Source organism: Coturnix japonica, chromosome 2 (genome assembly GCF_054131305.1).
Source record: "Coturnix japonica strain WE chromosome 2, WE-NBRP24, whole genome shotgun sequence".
Taxonomy (NCBI): Eukaryota; Metazoa; Chordata; class Aves; order Galliformes; family Phasianidae; genus Coturnix; species Coturnix japonica.
Genome location: NC_140664.1, coordinates 60,756,262 through 60,782,747, shown reverse-complemented (window position 1 = coordinate 60,782,747; position 26,486 = coordinate 60,756,262). Strand labels below are relative to the sequence as shown.

Sequence of the window (26,486 nt, the reverse complement as noted above, 5' to 3'; positions counted from 1 at the left end):
AAATGTAATCAGTGTGAGGATATTAATACTGACAGGAGATGAATATAGAAACCTCAGGAACACCCTTACCTTCTACTAAACACCATATAAAAGCACACAAAATTCACTCTCCAAGGGAAACAGGCAGACATCAAACCCAAAACCTGTGATTTTTGGAATTAAGTGTTTAAAAGACAGTTCTGGCATCTTTCTAGCCACAACAATGAATCACAGTTATTGCTACTGTTAGTATCTTCCCCTAGTTACTTTGGTATTATAGTTAACATATCTGAACCCTTAAGATCAATTAAGAGGACAGGAAGACCTAGTCAGGGATTCTGACCACCAAAATGGCGGAAAAACATTACAGCAGCAAAGAGAATTGTGAGTGGATGAGGAAAGGTCATAGAATCACAGAATCACAGAATGGCCTGGGTGGAAAATGACCACAATGATCATCTAGTTTCAACCCCTCTGCTATTTGCAGGGTTGCCAACCACCAGACCTGGCTGCCCTGAGCGACGTCCAGTCTGCCCTTGAATGCCTCCAGGGATGGGGTATCCACAACCTCCCTGGGCAACCTGTTCCAGTGCGTCACCACCCTCTATGTGAAAAACTTCCTCCTAATATCTGACCTAAACCTCCCCTGTCCCACTTGTCCTATTGCTATCCACCCATGTAAACAAACATACTGCTTCCTGTTTAGATGCTCCCTTCAAGTACTGGAAGGCCACAATGAGGTCTCCCTGGAGCCTTCACTTCTCCAAGCTAAAGAAGCCCAGTTCCCTCAACCTTTCTTCATAGGAGAGGTGCTTCTGCCCTCTGATCATCTTAGTGGCTCTCCTCTGGACTCATTCCAAGAACTCTGCATCTTTCCTGTACTAGGGGCCCCAGACCTGGACGCAGTACTGCAGATGGGGCCTCACAAGAGCTGAGTAGAAGGGGACAATCACCTCCCTCTCCCTGCTGGCCACCACTTTTTTAATACAGCCTATGATATAGTTGGCCTTCCAGGCTGCAAGCTTGTACTTCTGGCTCATGTCAACTGAGAACACATGATCCCAGACATATTCTCTCACAACATACACTTGAAGAAAGTTCATGGACACTGAAGTTCAGTGATTCAAGAACTTTCTACTCCTTAAGCAACATTTAACTTTCCAGTTAACTGTTCTCACTTTGAAATCAGTCTTCCAGCATAACAGAAGGCCAAAATCTGCTCAAACTGCATTTAAAGTTCTTTTGTGCCTAGTGTACGCTGTCACTGGAATTATTATTTGTATTACAGGAGAGAACAGAGATGCCAAATTACTGTGCTATATGCTGTATAAACACACAATTAAGAGACAGACTTGGACTTGCTTCACAAAATAAGAACAATATCTTGCTTGTATCTATTTGGTTGTTGTGAGGAATAAATGAGCAGCATTTATAGTCTCTGAGTGAGTTAACTTGCTCAGAATTTGATAGCAGATAATGAGGGAAACTACCAGTCTCTCATCTGTGTTCTTTGACGAGACTGGGCAAAGTTCAAAGAGTACTTTTAACATGACTATATAAGCCCTTAAAAAGAAAAACCCAAACGAATGTCACTGCTTTGCATTCATCACCGTATTTAGTTATTAAATGCAAACACGGTCATTGTTACTGTTGAAAAAAAAGTCTTAATATTGGCTTCCTGCTAATTGTTTTGTTCTTTTTTCTAATCTAAAATTCTGACAAAGAAGAAAGGGGTTTTCTATAGCATGATGAATGATAGGCCATTCAGATTTCTACTTAATGACAATTAATTTACTGTATACCCATGCAAGTTAAGATAGTTTTAATTAGTTTTTACAAAGTAAAAGGGTAACTTCATACTCTATTTAGATAAAAGCAGCTATTGCCTGACTAAACACATTCTCATCAAATACAGAAGGTGAGCTGAGTGACCTTAGTAGGATTGGTTCTTATTTTAATTCTCTATTTACTGTTTAAAAATAACCCATTTGCATAATAACATTGCACTTTTTTTTTTCTTTAACTCTGAAATAATCCATAATTGAAAAGTTGCTGCTATAATGAACTACAAATGTGTGATCTTAATTTTTAAAAACAAACACAAAACAAATTAAAGAGCACATTTCAAATACATTGCAGCTAAAGCTGTGGACAGCAAACATTCCTGTTAGAGCAAGTACTTAGGTACATTTTATGGATGGGCTGAAGTTATGGGCAAAAGTCAAAATGTTTCCCCTTTAATAAGGAGAAGTGATAATAGGCTATGGGATGCAAAACTGTAATTCTACAGAGATAAGCATATACAATCTCTGCTCACAGATCAAGGTCCTTTGTGCAAGTGTTACTATTTGTATGAGTACTCTTCTGATTTTCTTAGGTTTTCTAGCACACATCTGTCCATCTTTCTTTAGACTGTACAAGTCCATTAAATTATGTCTGCCTCTACATAAGTAGTGTGGAACTACTAACTGCATGCACTCAGTAGCTCCATCTTCATAGGAACTAAAAACAATGCAAGTACAGAACATCTCTTAACTTCAATGATGTAACATTAATTTATAAATCTGGAGATTTTTCCTTGCAACTGAACAAAATAGCATATTTAGATTACCTAAACCATGCAAAAATTTTATATTCTGCAAGACATTAACATGCATCAAATGCATTAACCGTGTAACATCCTTATTCCTCTTAAAACATAAACCAGAACATATCAAATTCTTAAGCTTTTAAGCACTGAAACCTGCACATTAATTTCTGGCCCGTGCTCCATGTGTGGGCTTATACTGTTCCTGAAGTGGTTTCAAGGTATTTTACTTTACTGTATAACCATTGTGCAAACATCCAGTGCAGTATATGCACGTTATCAGTGCAGTACAAGATTGATAAACTGGATATAAAAAGTCCTTCATTATCAAGATATTACAGTCAAAACAATTTGTCTCAGCCAGTTCCACGGCAGTCTGTCATGTCACTACCTTGTAAAGACTGACCATCAGTCAATCATTTCATGCTCCCATGCATGTGTTCTGAGGGGAAGCTATCTATATTCCTGTATTTTCAGAGAAGAACCTCCTAACTCCCAAACTCCTTGGGTCAGCAAGTATAGCAAGCAGCCAACAGGGGGACAAAAGCGAGAAGAAACCAAAGGCTAACAAAGATTTTAAAAAGCTGTGGGACAACTGGACAATGAGGTGGTGTAATGCTATTGTACTGCTCTGTACAAGTGAGCATGAGTCATCAGTGCTTGATTTCTTGTCACCATTTTGTCTGCTCTGGAAAGAACTGATTTTCATCCCAATAAGCATGCAAGCGTTTTCTAATTACTCTGCATTACCCTTCCAGTTGATCAAAGTAAGTGGCAGCAAGCAATTTGGAATAGGATGCTTTCTTTTCCTCCTTCACCAGGGAGGAGACAGATTAAAAATATGAAAGATGCTGAAGTGGATATAAACGGCTCTTAATATTAGGGAAAACTAAGTCATGATCCTTAAGAATTCAGCAGTCTGCTTAATCATAGAAGCAGACTCAAAGTCTATCAGTCTATGATACATAACTTGTAAGCACATTAGCTCTCTAGGAATGAGGGAAGCATACTCTCCTAATGGAAAAAATAGAAGCAAACTTTTTATTAATAGAAAGCTCATAAGGACAAATACTCACTCTAATGATGAAAGTAAGTTACTGACTCTGAATAAAAAAGGACCTTTTTAAAAGCACTCAAGCAGTAGTGGAAATAAAATTTACAACCTACATTCAGGAGCAGGCCTGTTCCTCTCCATGTTTTCTTTCAAAGTTTACTTTCAGACTTAATGTAACTCTCATTTATCTGGCAACCAACGTTCAGGTCCTCCAGCCTCAACAGGAGACTTATGCTGACTCCTGCATGAAGACCTTTTGGGCCAGACCAGGAATGATCCATATGGTTCCCTTCGCAGGACTATCTTTATTTCTAGAAAATGTCACTTACTGTCCATGGCATGAAGATATTCCATATGAAGAGCACCAGCTCCAGCTGTGGCAGCTGAAGGAATGATGTCTGCGTAAGGGCTGCGCTGGCCTGCCAACAGAGCCATCTGATGATAATATTCAGCTGGACTGACGCCAGCATGTGGAGCTAAAAGCACAACATAAAAAACAGTGTTAATGACGTAAGGTAAATTAAAAAAAAAGTTTTATCATATTACTGGTTTATCTGGCTTTAAAACAGCTTGTTTATTTTGTAATGTAATGCAACATCTGCAGTATGTCACCATTGGTCAGTGTATTACAATCAATGACACTGAAAAGACACCATTCAAAAAAACAGCACGACATAAAGTATTAATGAGCTCCGTGACCTCATTTTTTTAATATTTATTATGAAGTGATTCAACAAGTGACAGGCTGACAGCAACATCAGCTAGTATATGATTTACTTGGTCACATAAAAAGCTTACCACATGAAGGAAAATCTTGTTAAGAGTTTTATTCTCATTTACCTCATCCTTGGCCCAAAGGAATCCATCTCTAAGGTAACAACATGGCTCAACTTCAATAACCATTCAAGTTTCTGGAGTCTCCGCTTGGAGGACCAGAAGAATTAAGACTCACCATGACAGTGTTCATATAAGTTTAGGAGAAGGACAAAGCATGCCTTCAGGACAAATATGTGTTTGTCCACAGTGGCAGGTCTTTTTTGGAGGACACACTGAAGTCAGTGAATGCATGCATTCCATCCTTCAAAATTCATACAAAGTATTTTTTACTTCACATAAAAACATTTTTGCTGAGTCAGAGCCTTGGACAAGATAGATTCTACATCCTGTTACCGAACACAGTGATGCAGACTTCTGACAGTGACTTGTACTAGCCTTTATCTCCAGTAAAAAGGATGTATGAGATTTCTGTTCCCTTATAGTTTTCATATATACTATCAACTAATGGGCAATTATGGACCAATACAAAGAATCCCTGTCATTTTAATATCACCTTATTTCATCAGCCTTCTCTAGAGGGTCATTTCATGGGCTTCTCTAAAAAGTGCTCATAAAATGCGCAATTCTGACTCTGTCATATTATGCAGACTTCCTCTTCAGTCTCTACTTGTTCCACTTGCAGAACAGCTATAATTTCCTTTCATGTGTTCACCAGAAGGTGGTATTTCAGTGCATAAATTTGCCTAAAAAACTTTTAAGTTACAGACTTCACAACAACAGACAGACCATATATTCTTCCATATTATTTCATAACATTTCATTGTATCTACTAATATTTTTCTTTAATCCTAGTAATGAAATTCTGAAGGGAAACAGGTATTCAAGCTTGAATTGTGTAGATTACCAACTTACCTGAATATGCTTTCTTATACAGTATTATAAAAAAAGGATAATTTACGCTTACATTAGAGAGCTGGATTCCAAATGCAAACTTCAGAGGCAATGAACTGACATTAGTACTAAAACAAGGAAAATACTGGAGTCTGGAGAGAGCTAATTCAACAGGCACACTTCTGAAGTCTGTTACCTGCCTTTGCTTTTAATAACAGAATGGAAGAAAGTGTTCTTGATGCTATAATGTAAAACGCAAACAACTTCAGGGTTCAAAAAATAAAAGTACACTGAACAAGAATAGAAATGGCATAAAAACCGAGCCAAAAAATTACAGATAAAATTATAGATTGTCTGTACTTTTTCCAAATTACAAGTTGATTTTTAAATTCACTATAATCTACTTCATCCACCAACACCTTCTGTGAAATGGCAAGAAAAACATTCAACCCAAATCTCAAAAGAAGAGTAACTACATTGAATCACTGATTTTAAATTTTTACAGCAGCAGGCAACCACCACATCTTTCCATACACACTAAATGTACTTCCTGAGCTTTCTGACATAAGCATCTGGGTTAACTAACAATAACATTGGCTGCAAAGTTTAAAATGAACTGCTGCAGAAAACATAGCAAACTCATAATTGCATTAGTAAGTGTTCCATATGCTGAGAAATACTCTGGTGCTCTTTAAAGATCATTCCTTACCTTCTTCAAACATAAAAAATTACCCTAATAAATGATGTATCACATGAAGGGTAAATGAAGGGTAAATGGGAAGGACCGCAGCACTGAATTTTCTCCTGTTTATTCCTGGGTAGCTTCATCTTCGTTCCTGTCACTTTACAAGAGGAGGAATCTGCTCCTGTGCTTCTGCATTTGTGGGTATTGCTGAGCTTCTTTTCAGCACTAGCACAACAGTAATAATTGGTTCAGTCCTTAGCCCTGCCTTAAGCACTTGCATTGTTCAGAGGAATCTTTGGCCAACCCCAGCCCACCTGTTCTGCTGAGCAAGGTGAAGTAACAAGGTACATGATATTCTACCATCACCACTGCTATGCCAGTCATTAATTACAGCTGGCAAGACTTGTGGTGAACATGAAACTGCTCTTAGTTATGCTACGGATTGTTTTGGCTCCTAGCCATCCCCAGATCTGAGTCGACAGACTGAGCCCAATATGACACTGACCTAGTCACACTGGCCTAAAGCAATTAGGGTAGAAAGGGAAATCTTGGTATGACTTTTAGAAAAACAGTAACAACTTCCATGTTGTCAAATTTGAAATGCTATACAACCTAAGCCTGATATCCATTATGTTAGTAGTACTTCATGTGTGTCTCCCTTTAAATCATAAGATTCTTAATTTCCACTGTAGTAGTGCTCAAACCCTAATTTGGACTAACTGATCCCAGGGACCTATGTGGGAAAAATAAGTTGTCTTATTGTCTATCTCATCAATCAGAAGACAAACTTTGGATTTCAGAGAATAGATTAAAGAGCTTTTCTATAAGCATGTTGCTCTACCGACATATCTCCAATGTCTTCATTAACTTACTGCATTTTCATGAACAAGGAAAAAAGCTTTAGCTAGTATGTGTATCTTGCACTAATGAAAAGCTAAACTTGTGTAAAATGTCAGTAACCAAAGCACTCATGAGCACTAACTCAATCTGTGCTGTCCACATCTAAGTGTCTCCTGCCTTCTGAAAGCCCCTGGATACCCAAGACATCTACACGAGCCAGGCAGATATGAGACAGACCTTAAAGGATAAAACAGCCTTTATCTGGTGGCAGCTGGAGCCAAGGTAAGATACTCCAGAGACTTCAACTAACACCAAACACCTGGTTTATAGACAAGTGAGTCCTAGCACCATTGTAGTTATTACAGAATCATAGAATTGTAGGGGCTGGAAGGGACCTTTAGAGAACATCGAGTCCAACGCCCCTGCAAAGCAGACTTCCTACAGCATGCTGCACAGGTAGGCATCCAGAAGGGTCTTCAGTATCTCCAGAGGAGAATCCACAGCCTCCCTGGGCAGCCCATTCCAGTGCTCTGTCACTCTCAACATGAAGTTCTTTAACATATTGGTGTAGAACTTCCTATGCTCCAGTTTATAGACATTTCCCTTGTCCTGTCCCCACAGTCCAATGAAAAGAGATTGGCTCTGTCCCTTTGTCTCCCATACTTAAAACACTTATAAACATTAATCAGATTCCCTCTCAGTCTCAGTCTGAAGGCTGAACAGACCCACATCACTCAATCTTTCCTCACAGGGGAGATGCTCCAGGCCCTTTATCATCTTTGTGGCCCTCTGCTGGACTCTCCAACAGATCCCTATCTTTCTTGTACTGGGGAGCCCAGAACTGGATACAGTACTCCAGGTGAGGCCTGACCAGGGTAGAGTAGAGGGGGGATGATCACTTAGCTTGACCTGCTGGTCACAGTCCTTTTAATGCACCCCAGGATCCCACTGTCCTTCTTGGCCACAAGGGCACACTGCTGGCTCACCACCATCCTGCTGTCCACTAGGACCCCCAGGTCGTTCTCCACAGAGCTATTCTCCAGCATGGTTATCGCCCAACCTGTACTGATATATCAGTATTATTCCTTCCCAGGTGCAAGACCCTATACTTGCTTTCATTAAACGTCATCTGGTTTCTCACCACCCACCTCTCCAGCCTGTCCAGGTCCTGCTGAATGGCAGCACAGCCTTCCAATGTGTCAGCCACTCCTCCCAGCTATGAATCATCAGCATACTTGCTGAGGGTGGACATTATCTCCTCATCAAGGTCAACGATGAAGATACTGAACAGGAACAGATCCAGCACTGACCCCTGGGGAACACTGCTAGTCACAGGTCTCCAAAGGTACTCTGCATGGCTGATCACCACCCTATGAGATCAGCCAGTCAGCCAGTTCTCAGCTCACCTCTCCATCCTCTCATTTATCCCACACTTTCTCAGCTTTCATTATCAGGATGTCATGGGAGACAGTATAAAAAGCCTTGCTGAAGTCAAGGTAGATAACATCCACTGCTCTCCCCCCATCTATTCAGCCAGTGATGCCATCACGGAAGGCTACGAGGTCAGGCATGATTTTCCCTTGGTGAATCCATGCTGATTACTGCTGATAACTTTCTTCCATTCCAATTGCTTGGAGATGGCATCCAGAAGATGTTCCACTGCCTTTCCAGGAAAAAGGTGAGACTGACTGGCCCGTCTTTTCCCTGAGATTCAGATTCAGCTAGTAAAATCTAAATGCCTGCTGAACAATTCTCTGAGGCTCCACACACTGCACTACCTGCATCTCACTGGAGACAGCAAAACTGTAATGGCAAAATTACAACATTTTTTTCAGAATATTTCCTAACTTAACTGATGTATTATACATCAAGAATTCCAAAGCTCCCTGTGTATAAACATGTATTTCCGAGCATCCAAATTGTTATTTCAAAATATATATGTTTAAGTTTTAAGATAATTTCTGGGTTAAAATTAAAATGGTAGAATTAGTAAAAATTCATGCAACATCAAAAGTGCTGCAAGAAAAGCCCACGTGCATGCCATATAACTTGACTGACAATAGGTCATTAAAATTTATTCTCATAAGAGTATGTGCCCATAACTAATGGATTAACTCTAAAGGTATATGTTCTTGTAAGTGAGGACTAATTAGTTATCCATTTGGAGAAGGTGCACTGCTCATTTTTCAAATTCACCTAAAAGCAGTTTAACTCTGTTTGGTAAGTTTCTGCATATACCAGCATAAAGACTTTTCCCATTGTTACAATAAGAATTTAATTATCTTCACTGTATATACGTGTTTGCTGGTGTGTTGTATTTTATTTTTCTTAATCAAATACTATGATTTTGAAATGTCAACTTACTTCATTATTGAAAAGCCCACTGTTAACAAGACTAAGGCTATTTGCAATTCTGTTCATTGCTCACTTTGCCAAAATTCTCACTGAAATAGGAATAGGAATAGAAAATGTGTTGAAGTGACAACAAAACCTACAGTGGAGGTTCACTTCAGCCCAAACAACCTGGAAAGTAATAGCTATGTTCACACTAAGATCTAGAGCACCAATATTTCAAGTATGCTCACCACTAACTGGCCTGTCCTGATCATTAGCCACTTTCATTTGGCCGTATCATTGGCTGCAGTGGACTGAAATAAATCTAAAGAATAAATGTACCAAATCAGAGCATGCTTTACACAATCAAAAAATACTATTTTAATCAATGAGCCCTTTGCACCTGAATAACTTTGTGGATCAACACTGATTTATCCTCACAAAGAATCTAGCTCAATTCAGTCCAGATGCACAGGATTTCTAGGAAGACCAAAATCACACCCAGGATCAGCTCCACAAACAAAAGATGTCACAAGCCATACACCACTCTTCCAGCTTAGATTTTGAGCAAAGCAAGGCTTTTTTTTTCCCCCTGAAGTTTCAACATTTGTGAGATGTACAAATGAGCCATGATCGGCTGATGAAGTATTGAAACATTTATGACATAATGAATATGTCTGACAAATCTGCTGAAGCTGCTTTGAAAGAGGGGGAAAAATGTTGACAAGATTAATATAACTTAAGTTGCTACAATGACAGAAAACAGGAAGCCTGTCTTAACCTACCGTCTGTTGGGCTGAGTCCACGGGCTGCTGAGATCATGGACAGGGATGGGCTGCTGTGCAGGGAGCGGATATAGTCCATGTATGGGTTAATGTACGGGTGAGGAGTGCTGAAGGGAGACTCTGATGCTGCAGCAGAATTTCTGTGTGGGGAAATTCTAATGAAAGGAAGATCTGAATATGTTGGGCTACTAGATAAGGCAGAAGGCCTGAAAGACAAAAGGAAAAAAGAAAACAAACACAACAAGTCATCTATACGATAAACAAAACTAGTTTAAAGGTAATGTATTTCTGTCTTGAAGAACAACAACTACGTTGCACATGTAATAACTTCCACAAAATTTGACTGTCCAAAAAGAAAAAGTAAAGGAAATGAATTCTTCTCTGTCCGTATTATTAGCAACAGCTTTCTGTCCAGTTTTAAAACAAGCTTATTTATGTATTAATTTTTACATCCCTGGTACCCTTTCCCCATGGAGTTTAGCAGAAAATCATTTCAATTAACATGAAATATGTATCCTGTATACCAGATATTAACTACTGCTGCAATATAGAAGACAATATTGAGATTCTGAATCGCTTTAATCTCATAACTATGTCTGTTGGATAAAAATTTTAAGTTTAAAACTGCCCATTATCTAGATTTGCCAGCTTATCCTTCTTTAAACAGCAAGACTGCATGTCTGCACAGAATCATTTCAGAATCTCCAAACTTTGTAAGCCTTTAAAACAGGCAGGCCTTTTGGAGTACTTTTTGTTCATGTCCGTTCCCACAAAAGATGCTGAAAACTCGGTGGCACAGATTGCTGTCATTGCCTAAAAGGTCAACAGAACATGATCTTACATGGGAGGTAATTTTGCCCTGCTATCAGCTCAGAAACATCAACTTATGAATGGAACAGAGATCAAAGTTATGCATTCCTAACAGAACATGAATTTCCCTGCAAAAGCCACAGAGGCTCATAAAATCTTGTGGAATAATGATTCTTCCTGTTGTGCTTTTCTGACTCTTTCCCCTTTCCCTTCCTTGTTTACCTTCTGTGTGTTTCTTGCCCTCACAAGGTTTTTTGCAAGGTAAGCAATTCCACTCCCGTGTTAGTTACGAGGCTGCATTGGCTGTGTTAGAAGCAGGCATCAGCAGTGGAATTGCTCCTTTGGCAGTCCAGTAAAGTACCCACGAGAAGCCCGGCTGCTCACCATTCATCATGTTTAAAATGCACGTAGTAGTAGAAACTAGGAACAGTTTCCCACCACTGTGCAAAATAAGCCTTTCCTTCCTTGCAGCGCTCTTCTCTGCAGGTTTTTGAAGCATCTGTGTTTTGATAACACAGCTTTGGCAGAAACACAACCTTACTTTTGCTGGTGCTGTAGGACTTGAGCAGCCATTGAAGCCCAAGCTGCCTTTTGGTTTCCTGCCATGCTGAGGGTGGAATGCAGGAACCTTGAAATTCATAGTGAAGTAGGAAGCAAAAATACCACAGCTGGCTATCACATTACAGGGTGAATTTCCTTCCATCTCAGTGGTGAAGAAAATATTGTAGTGTCACAAATTCAATCTTAACAAAGAAACTAAGTTCTAAGCTCACTAGGTCACTCAACAAATCATTCCTTCAAAGTTCTTATCTGCTCAAAAACTGCTCTTAAACCAAATAGAAGATTAACAAGCATGAGCCCGGGAGCTATCTAGTGCATACTGAGCAGAAAAACAGCTTTTGAAGAAGGCTGGGTCTGTGTTACCCTAGAGATTCACTCTCCAACTGGCCAACAGCAAGCTGCTTCAGCCAGAGCAAGTGCCTCTTGCTCCAGACCCAGTGGAGCATTTCCATTCAACGACACTCACTGGCTCTGCAGGCACTCAGTCAGTGACAAGCATATCAAATCTCCAGATGTGAGTGCCAGTTCTCCCCAGCATTTTATTTCATATGTGTTTCATCCCTGGCCTGGGCCTGAGGCTCTGACATGGAACCTGGAGAAAGTGACTTCAGTATGAGAAAAGTCAGGTACGCTTCTTGTCAGCTACACTGCTTGTCAATGTATGCCTCATTTGTAAACCACAGGAAGGCAAGACTCGCTCTGCATTTTTTCCTACACAGGGGTTTTCCTGACAAAATATTTAGAGCACTGAGGTTACCCATAAAGAGAAGGATCTAAGAAGATGCACACTCTTCCTTTAATCAGGACCGTTGTGTCTGCATCCAGAGATCCCTTAACTGGGGGAGTGAAATTTTATGATACTAAAAGCTGATGTAAGCAAACATGAGCTAGTAGTTTACACTTATTTCAAAATGGTCAGCATGCATAGATCATTGCCTAGCACAATCCTGAAGTGATCACATATTTTTTTATATCAGCAGTGAGTGAGAACAAGTGGTTCTCACACCACACATTTTAGATTGCTTTTTGAATGCAAGCATTAGATGGGTTTTCAGTGCAGAAGATCAGACACTTTGAATTCAAGCAGATATGCTATTCCTTTCAATGGAGGATCATTTGTGCAGGTGAAATACTGCTTTCAGGCTATGAATAGGGTGTAGGCAAAAATCCAGAGGTATGTAAGCAAACACAGGACTTGTTGACTACATAGCCCTTCAGCCACCCTGTCTGCTAAGTGCCATATGGACATGATTCAGAGAATAACTTCAGTCTCTTCTCTTCACCTCTGTCACAGCAGGGTGAAATTAAAAGCTGCCATCTTAGCTCCATGTCTTAGGCTAGAGAAGGCACAGAATATTCCCTACATTCCTGGACATAACAACTGAACAAAGCATCAGTCTGAGACATGGCAAATTGGAGGTGTATTAGGAGGCAAGGCTGAAGACAGAACTGGAGATAAGCTACATCATAGCTCAGACAAGTCCATCCAGGAGAACAGCTACCTTTTGAGCAGGCTGTAGGCCTATACAGGAGCACACAAGAGAGAGACACACCTACATCATAGCTCAGGCAAGGACTGAAGGCCCTGGGCTCAGCTTCTCGGTACATGGGTGTGGGCAGAGGTCCTGGGTGAGGCCACTCAAAGCAACTGTGGTCTGCAGGTTCTCAGACTGGGCTTCTTTGGAGTCCTAGAACTGCTCTAAAAGGTGCCACAATACCAATATCTGCATTTGCATCCCTTATAACTGTGAAAAGTACCGCAACCCCAGAAGCACAGTACAACCTCCATGCTTGTCAGAGACTGCACTACAATAGCAATGTTTGCTGGAAGCAGATTTAAGCCACTCAGGACAGTCACAAAGGTCTGTGCCACAGGCAAGTCTGGATCAACATCACAAAATCTGTCTAATGTTAGAGAAGCCATTTGTCACAAATAGTTTCCAAAAAGTTGTGATTAGGCAAAAAACTTTTCTAAGCATAACCTATCCTTAAAAAAAAAAAAAAAAAAAAAAAAAAAAAAAAAAAATCATGGTGATTTAAACATTTCCGGCTTAAACTAAAACACCAGGACTAGAAATTTTAATGCCAAGTTTTCTCCTGGTAAATTATTAAACATCTCTTTTATGAATCTGTTGAGAAATACATCCATATTGAAAACAGCAAGTGATTCTTAACTATAACACTGTAAATATGACACTGAGCTGAGGTTATAGATGGAACAATAATCTATCTCACAGAACAAAGCTTGTCAACGAAGTGGGATGAAATACTGTAACATAACCTAATTTATTATTGCCTTTTCATCCATCTTGTTATATTATTAAAGTGTCAAAGTTCAAACCTCGATATTTAATCATTTAACAGCACGTTATTCAATGCTGGAGCAAACAGTGATGGCACAACTTTCATACCAATGATATCCATGCCATATCTCTGGTATCTGCTTGATTCAGTTCTGCTTGAAGAACTGAAAATTGTTGAATTCTTTAAACTGCCTACAATTCTTTTTTTTGTGCTGCCCCCAAAACTTCAACACATGCAATTGCCAGTAGACCACAGGAGATGAACTAGCAGTAAGTACTTTCTGTCTAGGTAGACAACCTTGTTTTATAGCACACAGCTGAATCCCTTTGCTAACATTTCCCATGTTAAATGACTACGTTTGCTTAACATCATACTTGTTTGTACAGACAGGCCCTTTGGCACCAGGAGTCAACAGATTTCTAGAAAAAGCTTGTCAGCTCTAAGACAGTAAGGCATGATCCTGAACATTCAAGTGAGAACCCTTATAGCTGCGAGTAGACCAAATGATCAAGTTACTCCTCACTGTTACAGGTATATTCGTGGCTACAGATCTTTCATAAATCAGCAGCTAATTACACATCTAAATGACGTGGGAAAATCATGAGTTAAACAATCATCCCGCCTCTCAAAAATTTTAGTTGCTACTGTACATAAACTGAAATCAATGAGAAACTGTCCACTGACTTTGTTTATAAGAGTCTGAAGTGATTGTGGTCATACTCTTCAAAATCACAAAATGCTGACCTAATTCTGCTGCCCTGAGAACCCTAAGAAAACCTTTCACTGGCCTCAATACAATAACAGTGAAGCTAGCAATGAATATTTTTTAAATGCAATTTCACAGCCCCTTTTCTCTTTTCACTTCTAATTGAATCTGCAAACAACCAAAAACATAGATATGTAAGTATGGGAAATCAATAATATTTTTTGGTATTTACTTTCCCCCCTCCCCCCACACCCCCAGAAATCATGTCTTAAAATAGGCAGTCCATTCCCCTAAAATCACTCACTGCCTTCAGGAAAGCTATGCAAATGATTTACAACGTTTGAAGAACTACGGTTAATTAAATAAACAGAAATGTCAGCGCTCTTCACGTGATAGAGCGCTAAATGATACCAAAATTAAGCACAGTTCAGTGCATTAAAGGCAGAAAGGAAGAAGAGGGAAAAGTGACAACATGGTAAATCCTAAAATGAGAAAGAATGTTGGAGTTCCTTTCTGTGTTCTAACACTTGGTCAATATTGAGCTTGCTTTCATTCCAAGATTCATGCTAGCACTACAGTCAATCTGAGAAAGTAAGTCACAGAATCACATACAGCAGAAACCCTGTATTCAGTAGAAATATACTATAAATCATGAATGGGTCAGCGCCTACACAGCTTACATACAAAAGCAGAGATCAGGATTTAAGGTACACAGGCCCTGTTCTGGGCTCCATCACTTATCTGCTCTGTCACTTTTGACAAGTTTGTTGACTATGTCTTCAGATGTTTCTCCAGATGTAAAACTGCAGTAAAGTGCTCAAACGGTACTTAGTACGTACAAGGTCAGACCAATCGATAATATGCTATGAATATTTTCTCACTGAGGCAAGGACAAGATCTCACAAAATGTTCGGTGCAGTTCTGCACTGTACAAACATGCAGAATATGCAAATAACTTCATAAAATTAAAAGGCACCATTGTACATAAAAAGATAAAACTGACTGCACAAGAGATGTTTACGGTGCTGGAAATCACACTGAACTTGCTGATGACCCACAGCAAAAGCATATGACTCTGGTTTCCCATTCCTTTTATGGGAAATGTTAACATTCTGTAGTTACAGTTAAAAATTGGCTACATTAATCAACACACCAAATCCTTAGCAATTGCATTCATTTCTTTTTTACAATTGACAGACTGCCTGAATGTAGATCTGGCTTTTTACATGCTTCCTCTCCCACCTGCTATACTTCATAAATAATCCAACCAACAATTTGTGTGCTCACTCAAGCTGTGTTCACACAGTAAAAAACCACACCAACAATAAAAGCCAGCGAATTTTCACTCCATTATTTAACTTTCATCCCAAGGTAACAACTGTACTGAGTACAGGAAACAACTAGTACTTCTGATGCCACTGGATATATTCATTTCTTCATTGCACAAGTGCTGGCTTAAAGTCTTTTCATGTGTTTCTTAAATGTGTGCAAAATACTATTTTGATTTTTTTCCAAACTGTGCATAAAACTTCGTACTGTCTCTCAGTATTTCTCCAAGTCAAGCTCAAGCTTCACATTTTCATCCTCATATAATGATAATCTCACTGTAACAACCTGCCTTCCCTTTTTCTGCTTCCGTTCCGCCAACAATCTGTCACCTACCTCCTGGCACACCTCTGAAGCTCCTTGCAGTTGGCCTTCAGTTTGCCTCAGCTGGCAAACACATTATCCTACCTTGACAGCCCTTTCTGACCACCTTTCCTTCTCAGAACTGAATCAAAGAAATCATGATGATGTGATTTCCTTGGCATTTTCCTTGCTTGTACAAAACTGGGTGCAAACACACAAAAACACAACTAATATAACTATTCTCTCCAAACACCATATTACTCTTAGGCAGATATCCTTTAGTGTATTTTGTGGCAGCTGCACACATTTTTCACCACCCCCAACGACCTAGCCTGTAACCCCTTCCAGAAATCACTGCTCCTACAGAGCATCTGCTGCTATACCCTGCAGTAGAAGTCCATCTCAGTGAGACAAAGCAAAGTCGCCTAACTGTGAACGGGGCAAAAGCACTCACCTTGGCCTTGCTGAGGGACCATGGCCAACCTCAGTGAACAGGTGAGAAGAACAGCTAGGTCAGGTAACAAGAGTTCCTTGTTTGTGTATAACACTCACTCAGTAAAGCTGACCCTGCACTGACATGTCTGATATAACAGCAAGGGAAAGAACAAATGAAAGTAATACTGGCCATCTAGATCTGGCCATCTAGAATTTGCTTTGCTTGTTTCTATTTGAGCCTTACCAAGGAACTGTCTCAGTGAGAACTGACTTCTGTGAACTATAAATAGAGTAAGTGCCTACATCTAGCACAGCCAAAACTCAGTGCTGGTAAAATCTTCCTTCTGGTCTTTACCCAGTTCCAATTCTATTGATTTGTGGTCACTACCTTACAAAAAATGATGTAATGATGCTGCGTTTGATGCACAATTTAGACTGCAAATATAAAACAGATCTGTATTCCAACTAAATGTTATTCAAATTAGCTCAGAAAATATCCTGCCACACATGAGACTAGAGATTGCCATGGACCTCCATATACCACTTCAGCTTTAAGATATGTGGAAATGAAGCAGGAAAATCTAAAATGTCTACAGCACACTAATAACCTTTGTTAGAAATAACAGTTTGGACGGTGAAATTACCAGCTGCATTCCTACAGCAAACTTCAATGTTCTGCAACTCTCCTTTGATGCTCCAGAGGTGGTCTCATTTGCTATTCAAATTTTAGCCTCCTCTTGGTTACAGTCATGGCCAGCCACACTTGAAGTGTTTAAACCACACAGACACCATCATATGAACGTGTGGGCACATATAAATTCTGCCTGCACTCTTGCTACCCCTTTCTTCCTTCCCTTTCCCCTTCCACTCCTCCCACAAAGCAGCAGGTCAAAGGAGTGTCAGAAGCTTTCTCGTACTTAATGCTGTTAAGTCAGCTAATTGAATAAACATTTGTTTAACATTTGCTCCTATTTCACTAATGCACTGTGAGAATGAGAAGAATTTTATTCCCCTTCTCCCCTATCCTCCCCCTTCCTTAGGAGTGCCACTAGCTGTTATCGCGGTGACTAATGTGCTGTATGTGGCCATTATAGTCTTCAACTCCAAAATTACACCCGGGATGAACGATAGGCTCTGCCTGTATGTTGATTGGAGTTGGATGATGATTGATTAGAAGGAAGTCCGACTATGTAGCCATGCAAAAAGAACTGCAGTAAGCCACAAGCTTAAACACTACAGAGCATTTCACCAGTGGCTTCAGAGCTATTAGATGTTTTCATATTAACAACATTTCTCATATCCAGGTTTGGGCATTTTATCTTCATTCTTTCAAATCCTGAAATTGCTTGGATAAGAGCGTTTTATATATATTTATACACATTTCTAAGAGTAGCCTGAACTTTTAGGGGAAATTGAAGAGGCTTTGTGTCAAGTACAGCTAAATCCAGCCTTTCTATATCAAACCCCTGCTAGAAAATTACTGTGCAGATGATAAGGCTGAAAGATATAATAAAAAGTGACTCTACTCAATTTACACTGCAATATTGGTATGACTGAATATTTTTCATTCAGCTGACTGATAAAATCACTAAACTGTATTGCAGATAAATAAAGGAGGCTTCTGTCAAGAATAAACACCATTAATCATGAAGTCTCACCCTCTGAGTTGCTGTGCTATGCAACTGCACAACTGCACCATCACAAGTGGCATGTTACCCAGTACCTCCTTTCCCTACTTTTGCTGCCTTCTTAGGAAACTTCTTTTTTAAAGTGCATTTACAGCATTTAACAGTCTCAGAATATCTTTTTCATTCAAGTTTACAGGCAATTGCAACTGAAATCTAAATTTCAGTGACAACATGTTCAGTCAAAAATTGACTGTGAGACAAAGCAAACCAATGCAGACTGCCTTGCTGTAAATCCAGTGTTTCAGTGAGAAGTGTTCAAACTGGTAAGATGAGACTTTTGTAACTCTAAAGCTGAAACAAATACAAGAATTTAATCAGGAGCTCTAGAAGCCCGTTCTTCTCCACATCACATTTTCTACAGGTTGCATTACATGCATTCACTGCTTCCAAAAAGATGCCAAGAATCTTTTTGAGATGTTCAAATCCAAAAAATTTCTCAGCATCACAAATCTAACTGAAGAGAATTGACGGAATTCCTTTCCAAAATGGTCTTATATGCTAAAACTGGACATGTGCTGCAAGAGACTGTTATCCTGCAAAAGCACAGTCATACAAAAAGAAAACCAGACAACTTAGGTAACCTTTTTATAACCTATTTTAGAGCAAGTGATGATTCAATAGTGGCCAAGTTATTAAGTCAGAATGAAGCATTGCCCTACACACTAATGAGGTTAAAAAATGTAGTTTGGTCTTCATGTTAAAAGCACTTATCAAGTAGTCTGCTTGGCAAAGACCAACTGTGTGTTGGAGCACAGGACTAATCACACAGGCAGGAATCAAATCGACTGGAAGAATTAGGAGACTTGCGGCCCGGAGGAATGTAATTCATGCAGAAAAGCAGTTGTCAGAGCAAGGCCAGGGAACTGTGTGGGAAGAAAGCAAAATAAACAGCTCAACAAAGAAAACAAAGACGCTCGAACAGTGGCTTTTCTAATGCTTGAGTACACTAAAACTTCAGTGGGTGCATACAACAAAAACCTTATCAGTGAAGACCTCTATCTAAGCAAACACACAGGAGAACGGTGCACTGGTTAAAAATAAAATGAAATGCACTCTGAAAATGCCTGAAGTTCTTTAAAAAAAAATCCTTGATGTTGTAACAACATACAAAAGAGAATGCACACATGTGCATGACTGAAAAAAGAAGAAAATGATCCAAATGGTACAGAGATAAAAAGAGCGCTGAATGGGTTTCAGCAGCTCCTCCTGATTTATCTTACTTCTGTTCACAGATCAGAAAACAATGCAGCCTGCGTGCAAACAGCATTCCTGCCCACATGCACCAATATCCACTGAGGAAAAACTGCATGGCTCCTTAGGATCCCCTCTGACAGATCGCTGTGTGTGCCAGGGGACTATCTGACCAGAAAGAAGAGCTCACTTTTCTTCCTAGCACTCATGATGGGTGCAATGTGTGACAATGAATTAAATTTCGAAAAGTGATATTTGAATTTCACATATACTCCGTTCTCTTAAAAACGGTCTTTTTAGCTAATGGGTTATTACTCTCATAATTTATCGTATTGAAATTTTTAGAGATCTATGCTTATAGTACTTAACTATGTTAAGTATCTTTCTCTTCATTTAATTCCTTCACTGATGATTTTTAATAAACCCTCTCTTGAGGGTTTTTTAAAAAAACTCTTGAAACCCAGCACTTGAGAATGTCACACTTACTATTGTTTCAGCAAATCTGAGTTTCCTTTCTTCCCCTCACTCCTTCCGCTAAGGCAGTAGCAAAAGGACGCATTCTTCCGCCTGGTGAAGTACCTGAAAAGCCTCTCATGTTACCTCAAGTGAATACTCCTTTCAGTATCTCTTTCTAAATCCAAAAATAAAGCAAACCCAAACCCTCTGCTTTTGTTTCATGACCAATTTGTTTCATGTCCACAATATTAGAAAAAAGAGATTTGGGGAACGAAAAATGGAGAAAGCTTTTTTCCCAATTCTAATCATATATGCTAAAATACGATCTTAACTGCTAAGGCAACAGCAAGTTGGTAATAACAAAAGACAAATTCAGCAACTGACTGCCTTTGACATTGCTCTTGTTACCTAAATTTGGTTGTGAAGGGAACACGTGACTAAAATTTTAACTTTAAATACTACAGTCCTATCAGAAACAGTGATCTGAAGGTTCAACATCAATCATTTCTGTTGAGGTATGGCTGAGTTTGCTTTTCACCTCTGTACTAGTGATAGTAAACAGTTACTACAGTTACAGTTCACAAGGACTAATGCCTATTACTGAACACAGAAGATACCAGCAGGAATTTCTCCCGTTACCAGCACTACTTGCAATTATAGAGATTTATAGAAATTACTGTCTGTATGAAATACACAGTGTACTTTCAGAAATTCATATAAAAGCACTCCAGACCAACACATGACACTTACTTTGGGGAAAAATAAATAATTCTGAGAGTTGTCCTCATTATTGTGCCTCAGTGGCAGTACCGGGTGTATGGTACACATATAAGCTGTAACTAAGTGCAAGTTAAGGAGGCATCCTCTGAAAACACAGTTGCTTCTCAGCTCTGTGTGAGAAGCTTTTATCAGTTATTCAAATTCTCTCTCTGAGCACCACTGCAAATACCATGCAAGCAAAAGATTAGTGTAAACATCCACCAGAGCAGCAGGGTTAAGCTGATGTTAACATGCTCTCTGTATCTGTTCTAGTTTCCATGCAAATAAATAGGAGGCATTACCTTTGGAGCAACCCATTTTGTTTCTTAAACAGCTATCTATGGATACAGATGAAAATTCCAAAAGGAACAAACTCACCACTCAGGGCACACCTACATCAGAAGGGTAACCTACACATTTGTCATCTCTGTATCTTTGCAATTCAGTCTAATCACGGGAGTAGAAATACAGTTCCTAGAAAAATCTGGTGTCCTTGGAAGGAGTACAGCAAGCCAAGGGAGAGGCCAGCTATGCAAGCTTTCTTGGTACTGTCTAGATGATGTACACTGATAGTGATCTTCCACTGTGAAGAAGAGAACACCTGATTGCCTCTGGTCATTCAGCTCCTGCCCTTCCTGCCAAATCTGTCTACAGTGTTGTTAAATTGGGCTATTTGTGTTGGTGGCCTCTATAAACTGGAGTAGACCATAAATCTTTTTTTTACACAGGCCAGATAAAAAGCCATGAAAACTCGAGGCAGAATTTCAACGGATACAGGACAGAAAGATATTTATCTGTAAAGAGATAACCACTTGAATCTGATCTGTTTAGAAAATCTCCCACATGAAATACTCCCTACATTTCTGTTGATAAACTGAACACCAGTGGTCACAACATCTAATAAATAACACTTTGGAGTAGACAGTTCAGTTTGTTCCTTCAGAAGGAACATTCCTGGCACATTTCTTCAGGATGTTTTACCTGTGTCTAACCTTTGCGGTGTCTCCAGAACCTTACCAACACCCCTACAAAAATAACTGCAAATGCAATTGTAACCTATTGTGTGCCCCGGTGGCGCAAGTGGTAGGAATGCTGCGTTGCAACAACGGAGGCCATGGGTTCGAATCCCCCCTGTGGCGCAAGTGGTAGAAGTGCCGCTCTGCTACACAGAGGCTCAAATCCCAGGGGGTTGGACTCGATGATCTCTAAGGTCCCTTCCAACCCGCACGAGACTATGATACTATGATACTATGATGATCAGATCTACAGATTCAATGCTGGAAGGGACTAAGCAATATCTTCTTGCCTTGTCTTAAAAACAAGGCAAGTTCACAGAGCCCAGCTTCCATGAAAAGCATCTTCTAAAAGATGGTCCCAAGTCCTTTGGTCATGTAAAACATCCTAAAAGCAAAAATCAACCTGTCTAACATACCAAATCACTTCCTCCATTAACTGATAAAATCAGTTACAGATGTGGACCCAGTCCACCCTGAGGTACACATATAAAACACTCACAGTGCCCAATCCTTTGGGTGGGATTTTTTTTCTGCATTACATAGTAGAGAACAGTCAAGAGGCAGCTAGTTAGTCTCCTACATCTCAGAAGCACATCCAAGAAAAGCTCAGTCCTCTGCTTTCTGTTGCAAATACAAAAACCAATTTAGACATATCCATACATATAAATAATATACTGAATTGAGTGAAGTGTGGTAAAACCAGAAACAAGGTGGTATCTAACTTCTGTTTTGTCCTCCTTTTGGAAAAAATCTGAGCTAAATTCAATCCATATTCTAACAAACATTATAGGAAGTAATGCCTTTGTTGGAGGAGGACTAAGTCAAGGAAAGATTGTGTGAGAGTATGATGAAGATGCTCTGTGTTTCTACACTGCAGATGTACACATTGCTCACATTTCTTCCAGTTAATGCCTACTCCCACTTTAGGGACTTCTAATTCACAACACAGAAATTTCACCACTACACTTAAAAAAGAAAGCAAAAGAAAGAAAGAATGCTAAGACTGTAACTTTTCAGTTCTCTCTGAACCAAGATTTAACATGAGTGGAAGAATTGTACCGAAAAAAAAAAAAAAAAAAAGGAGTCTGTCACAGTCCAGTACCTCACAGGCCACTGCAACAAGTTTGACAGCAGCCTCTATAGAGTTGGCTTGCTTCTGGTTCACTGCACAAGAATACCACAGTCAATATCTGCTCACTCGACTAATACTGCTGACTACAACACAAAGAACACAGGAATTTTGTCCAAGAAACCACAGGCTCAGAGCCTCTGAATGTGCACTATATTTAGAGCTTGCATACTTTGCAGTAGATAATAGAACAAGATAATAGAAATTTCAAGAAGCATAACTCTAGCACTGCAGCTACTCTATGTATTTTTAGATAAACATCGAGTTAATGACCCATCAATTTATACGTTCTCCGTGTTTTTGTGCATAAATTTTTTTCCTACTTGTTTTGCTCACGTTTTCCCTCTAATTTTCCATTTTCCTAAGACTGTGTAGGTCCTTCTATTAGCTTTAGTGAAAAAATCAGAATTAACTCAGGTTAAGTCTGTGATACATTCAAGAAAATATATCCACCTTATTATATAAAAACAGTGCATAAGCATGCACACAAATACACGTGCTTGTACTTACATCTGCACACAGCGAGAATCCTAAGGCTCCAAGGCAGGCCTACTTACTCCTCAGACTGAAGTAAAATGTTACACACACGGAGGTGTCCTGAGGCAAGACTTTTGCAGCCATTCACTTTGCTTCCATGAGCTCTTAACTTAGGCTGGCTTGAAAGTCTGCCTTAGGGAACCACTTCTCACTGGCAGACAGGAATTTGTCTAAGTACTGTTACAAGCCCAGATGGAGTAAATCATCTAAGTGGCAGTGCTGTCCAGTGATAATACCTCAATGCTGATAAAGCCAGAAGCTGTTGCTCTTTAACACCATAATCCATGCAGATCACTTTAAGAATCCCTTTTGTTGGATTTAGATCTCACCAGATGAATTTGTGCCAACCTGCCTCACAAGTGGACTTCACACAATGACCACCAAAGGCCTTCCTTTCTCTTTCCCCTTTACATCATTTGGACCGGAAGAACCCAAGGCACCTGTACAGTCTGGGAGGAGTGGTCCTTCAGAGCAGCTCGGCAGAGAAGGACCTGGGGGTCCTGATGGATGAAAAACTCAACATGAGCCAGCAGTGCGCTCTGGCAGCCTGGAAAGAAAATGGGATCCTGGGCTCCATCGGGAGAGGGGTGGTCAGCAGGGATAGGGAGGTGATCGTCCCTCTCTGCTCGGCTCTTGTGAGGCCCCATCTGGAGTACTGTGTCCAAGTGTGGAGCCCTCAGTACAAAAAAGATATGGAGATTTTGGAAAGGGTCCAGAGGAGGGTCACGAAGATGATCAGGGGGCTGGAGCACCTCCCCTATGAGGACAGGCTGAGGGAGTTGGGTTTGTTCAGCCTAGAGAAGAGAAGGTTGCAGGGTGACCTCATTGCAGCCTTTCAATACCTGAAGGGAACTTACTCCCAGGAGGGGAATAAACTCTTTGAAAGGGCTGACAATAGCAGGACTAGGGGAAATAGTTTTAAGTTAAAAGAAGGAAGATTTAGGTTGGATGTTAGGGGGAAGTTCTTTACTAGGAGAGTGGTTAGGTCCTGGAACAGGCTGCCCAGGGAGGTTGTGGATGCCCCGTCCTTGGAGGTGTTCATGACCAGGTTGGACAGGGCCCTGGGCAACCTGATCTAGTAAAGGCGTATGTTTGGTGGCCCTGCTAGGAACTAGGAACTAGGAGTTGGAACTACATGATCCTAAGGTCCCTTCCAACCTGGGTCATTCCGTGATTCTGTGATCACACCTACGAGATGTCCTGCTGCTACCAAGGACTGTATTGCGAATGGTGATCACTCAGCAGCCTGCTGGCAAAAGCATGCCTTTCTCAAAAAGGCTGGGGACCACTACTTCTCTAGCATCTCTGGGGCAGGCTGGAATGCAAGGTAAATCCTGCTTATGCACATTGCTTTCTAGGGCTGCTGTCACCACTGGACTGCCTCTGGAAGCTTGCAATGATGACAGGAAAAAAACACAGAGAAAGATGAGTCCTGGGTTTGCTTCTTCTTCTTATCATAAAAGAGGAATAGAAAATTGGGTGAAAGTTTCAACAAAACAATTTTTAACAAAACGAAGATATCTTATTTCAATTGCTTTAAGTTCCCCAACCAGGCCAAAAACAAGCTCACTGTGTAAGAACAAAGACCCTCTGTTAACATATTTATCTGCTGCCACCATTTCTCCTTTAAAAATCTTTAGTTCGTTGGTATTACAATTAGCTACTCCAGAGAAAATGATTATGTCCCAAAGTAATATCCACAACAGAAAACGATGAATGATGTGAATCGAATTTAATCTGGTTCAGTTAGAGGCAATTCTGTTGACTTCCATGGATATGCGCTCACTAAAAACAGAGGTAGTTTTTAGCAGTGAACCCTTATTTGATGTAGAATTTACTTGCCGACAAAAAAGATTTTTTATATAAGATACTCTTTTCTTGATACTGTCTCTCTTCTAGTAGGATGAAAGGAAATGCACAAAAAAACTAAGAGTCCCACTGAGTTTGCAGAAATCTCAGATTTTTAAAGGAGAAACAGTAGCAGCAGTGTAACAGAATTGATGTAAAACAGCTACATTCAAAAATACTTCCTTATTTCCCTGCATGCACATTTTTTCTTTCAGTTGTCTCTCAGTATCACAAACATAGCCAGAATACCTATCCTTTTCTGAAGTTCAGTATATGCCATGATGTACAGAATAATTTGTTTTCAACTTTCCCCAGATTCAGGTACCTTCTAAAAACACGATCTGTTACTGAAGTTGCTCTGAAAGTGTGCTTGCAAAGGAGAATTTATGATCTGCAAGTCTTACAGTAAATATTACTAAAAAAGTAGCAACAGCTGAACAAAACACTGATTCACTGTTTTAAATGAGGCAATGTTATATCCTGCATGAGAAATCACAGTTCTGGCTTAGATTCAGGCCCCCTTCTCCCTAACTTGTGAAAAAACACCTCACAACTGAAGGTTATGTGTGGGCATCCAACCCCACTATTTCACTTCTGTGAATTCCTATTGGCACACCACTCTGCCACCAAGAGGCGTATATGCTGCCTACAGAGCCTACAAGATGCATACTCGTGGCATGAAACTAACAACCAAATAAGCGTAACAAGTCGCTGAACCACACTGCTTACTTCTCAGACACTCACTATAAAAATGCCCCCTGGCAATTTCCAGCTGCTTCTATCGCTGCTGCACATTCCCCATTTCCGGGTCAGGCTTCTTGCGGGGCTTCCCATTGAACACAAGATTTCTCCCTGTTTATAGAAAATATTTTCACAGGTGATTTTGGAAGGCTTGTAACTATAGCTATCTTTTCATGTTCACAGCCTTCCTTCTTCTGAGGCTCCTGGCTAAAGCACAGAGCTTCTTCCAAGCTTTAAAGTAATTAAGGACAATCCAAGTAGTGAACTTTTTCACACTGGGTGGGGCTCTCCTTCCCACTGCAAAATGATCAAGGAATGCTTGATAATCTGGGGTGTTCCTTGCCAAACTCCCAGTTTACAGACACAGGGATGTAAAGCAGCAGGTACAAGATTTAAGAGGTTAAAACACTAACATTTTTAAAAGGAGTATGAGCTTAGGAATGAAAGTTTAATGGAAAAATCAAGGAATCAGTGATAGGGCTGGGAAAACCTAAACATCCTATCAACTGCATGGCAAGCAGTTTCTTTCATAATTAAGGATATTTTACAAGGCCAATCCTTTAATCTTTTCATATTTGCCTATCTCCCACTGTACTGCATGGTCCAAACTCAGGGGGTGATAAAAGCTGAGCACCTAGGCCTGCCTTTCCTTTCTTTTTCACCCTTATGTAACTGATGTCTGTATAAATTAGATATGGAATAACATAACCAAGAATCAAACTCCCTTTTTATGAACTTGAAAGC

At 40.0% G+C, this 26,486-nt stretch overlaps 1 protein-coding gene across 7 annotated transcripts in view; it reads right to left on the bottom strand.

Moving 5' to 3' along the window:
* GLI3 (GLI family zinc finger 3) overlaps positions 1–26,486 on the bottom strand; it is a 195,661-nt gene that overhangs the window by 57,195 nt on the left and 111,980 nt on the right. For all 7 annotated transcript variants that reach the window (XM_015854996.3, XM_015855000.3, XM_015854997.3 and 4 more), the window contains 2 exons: positions 9,933–10,138; positions 3,950–4,096 (listed from right to left, as the gene is read on the bottom strand). In XM_015854996.3, coding sequence (XP_015710482.2) covers positions 3,950–4,096; positions 9,933–10,138 — 353 coding nt within the window. The remainder of the gene's footprint in view (positions 1–3,949; positions 4,097–9,932; positions 10,139–26,486) is intronic.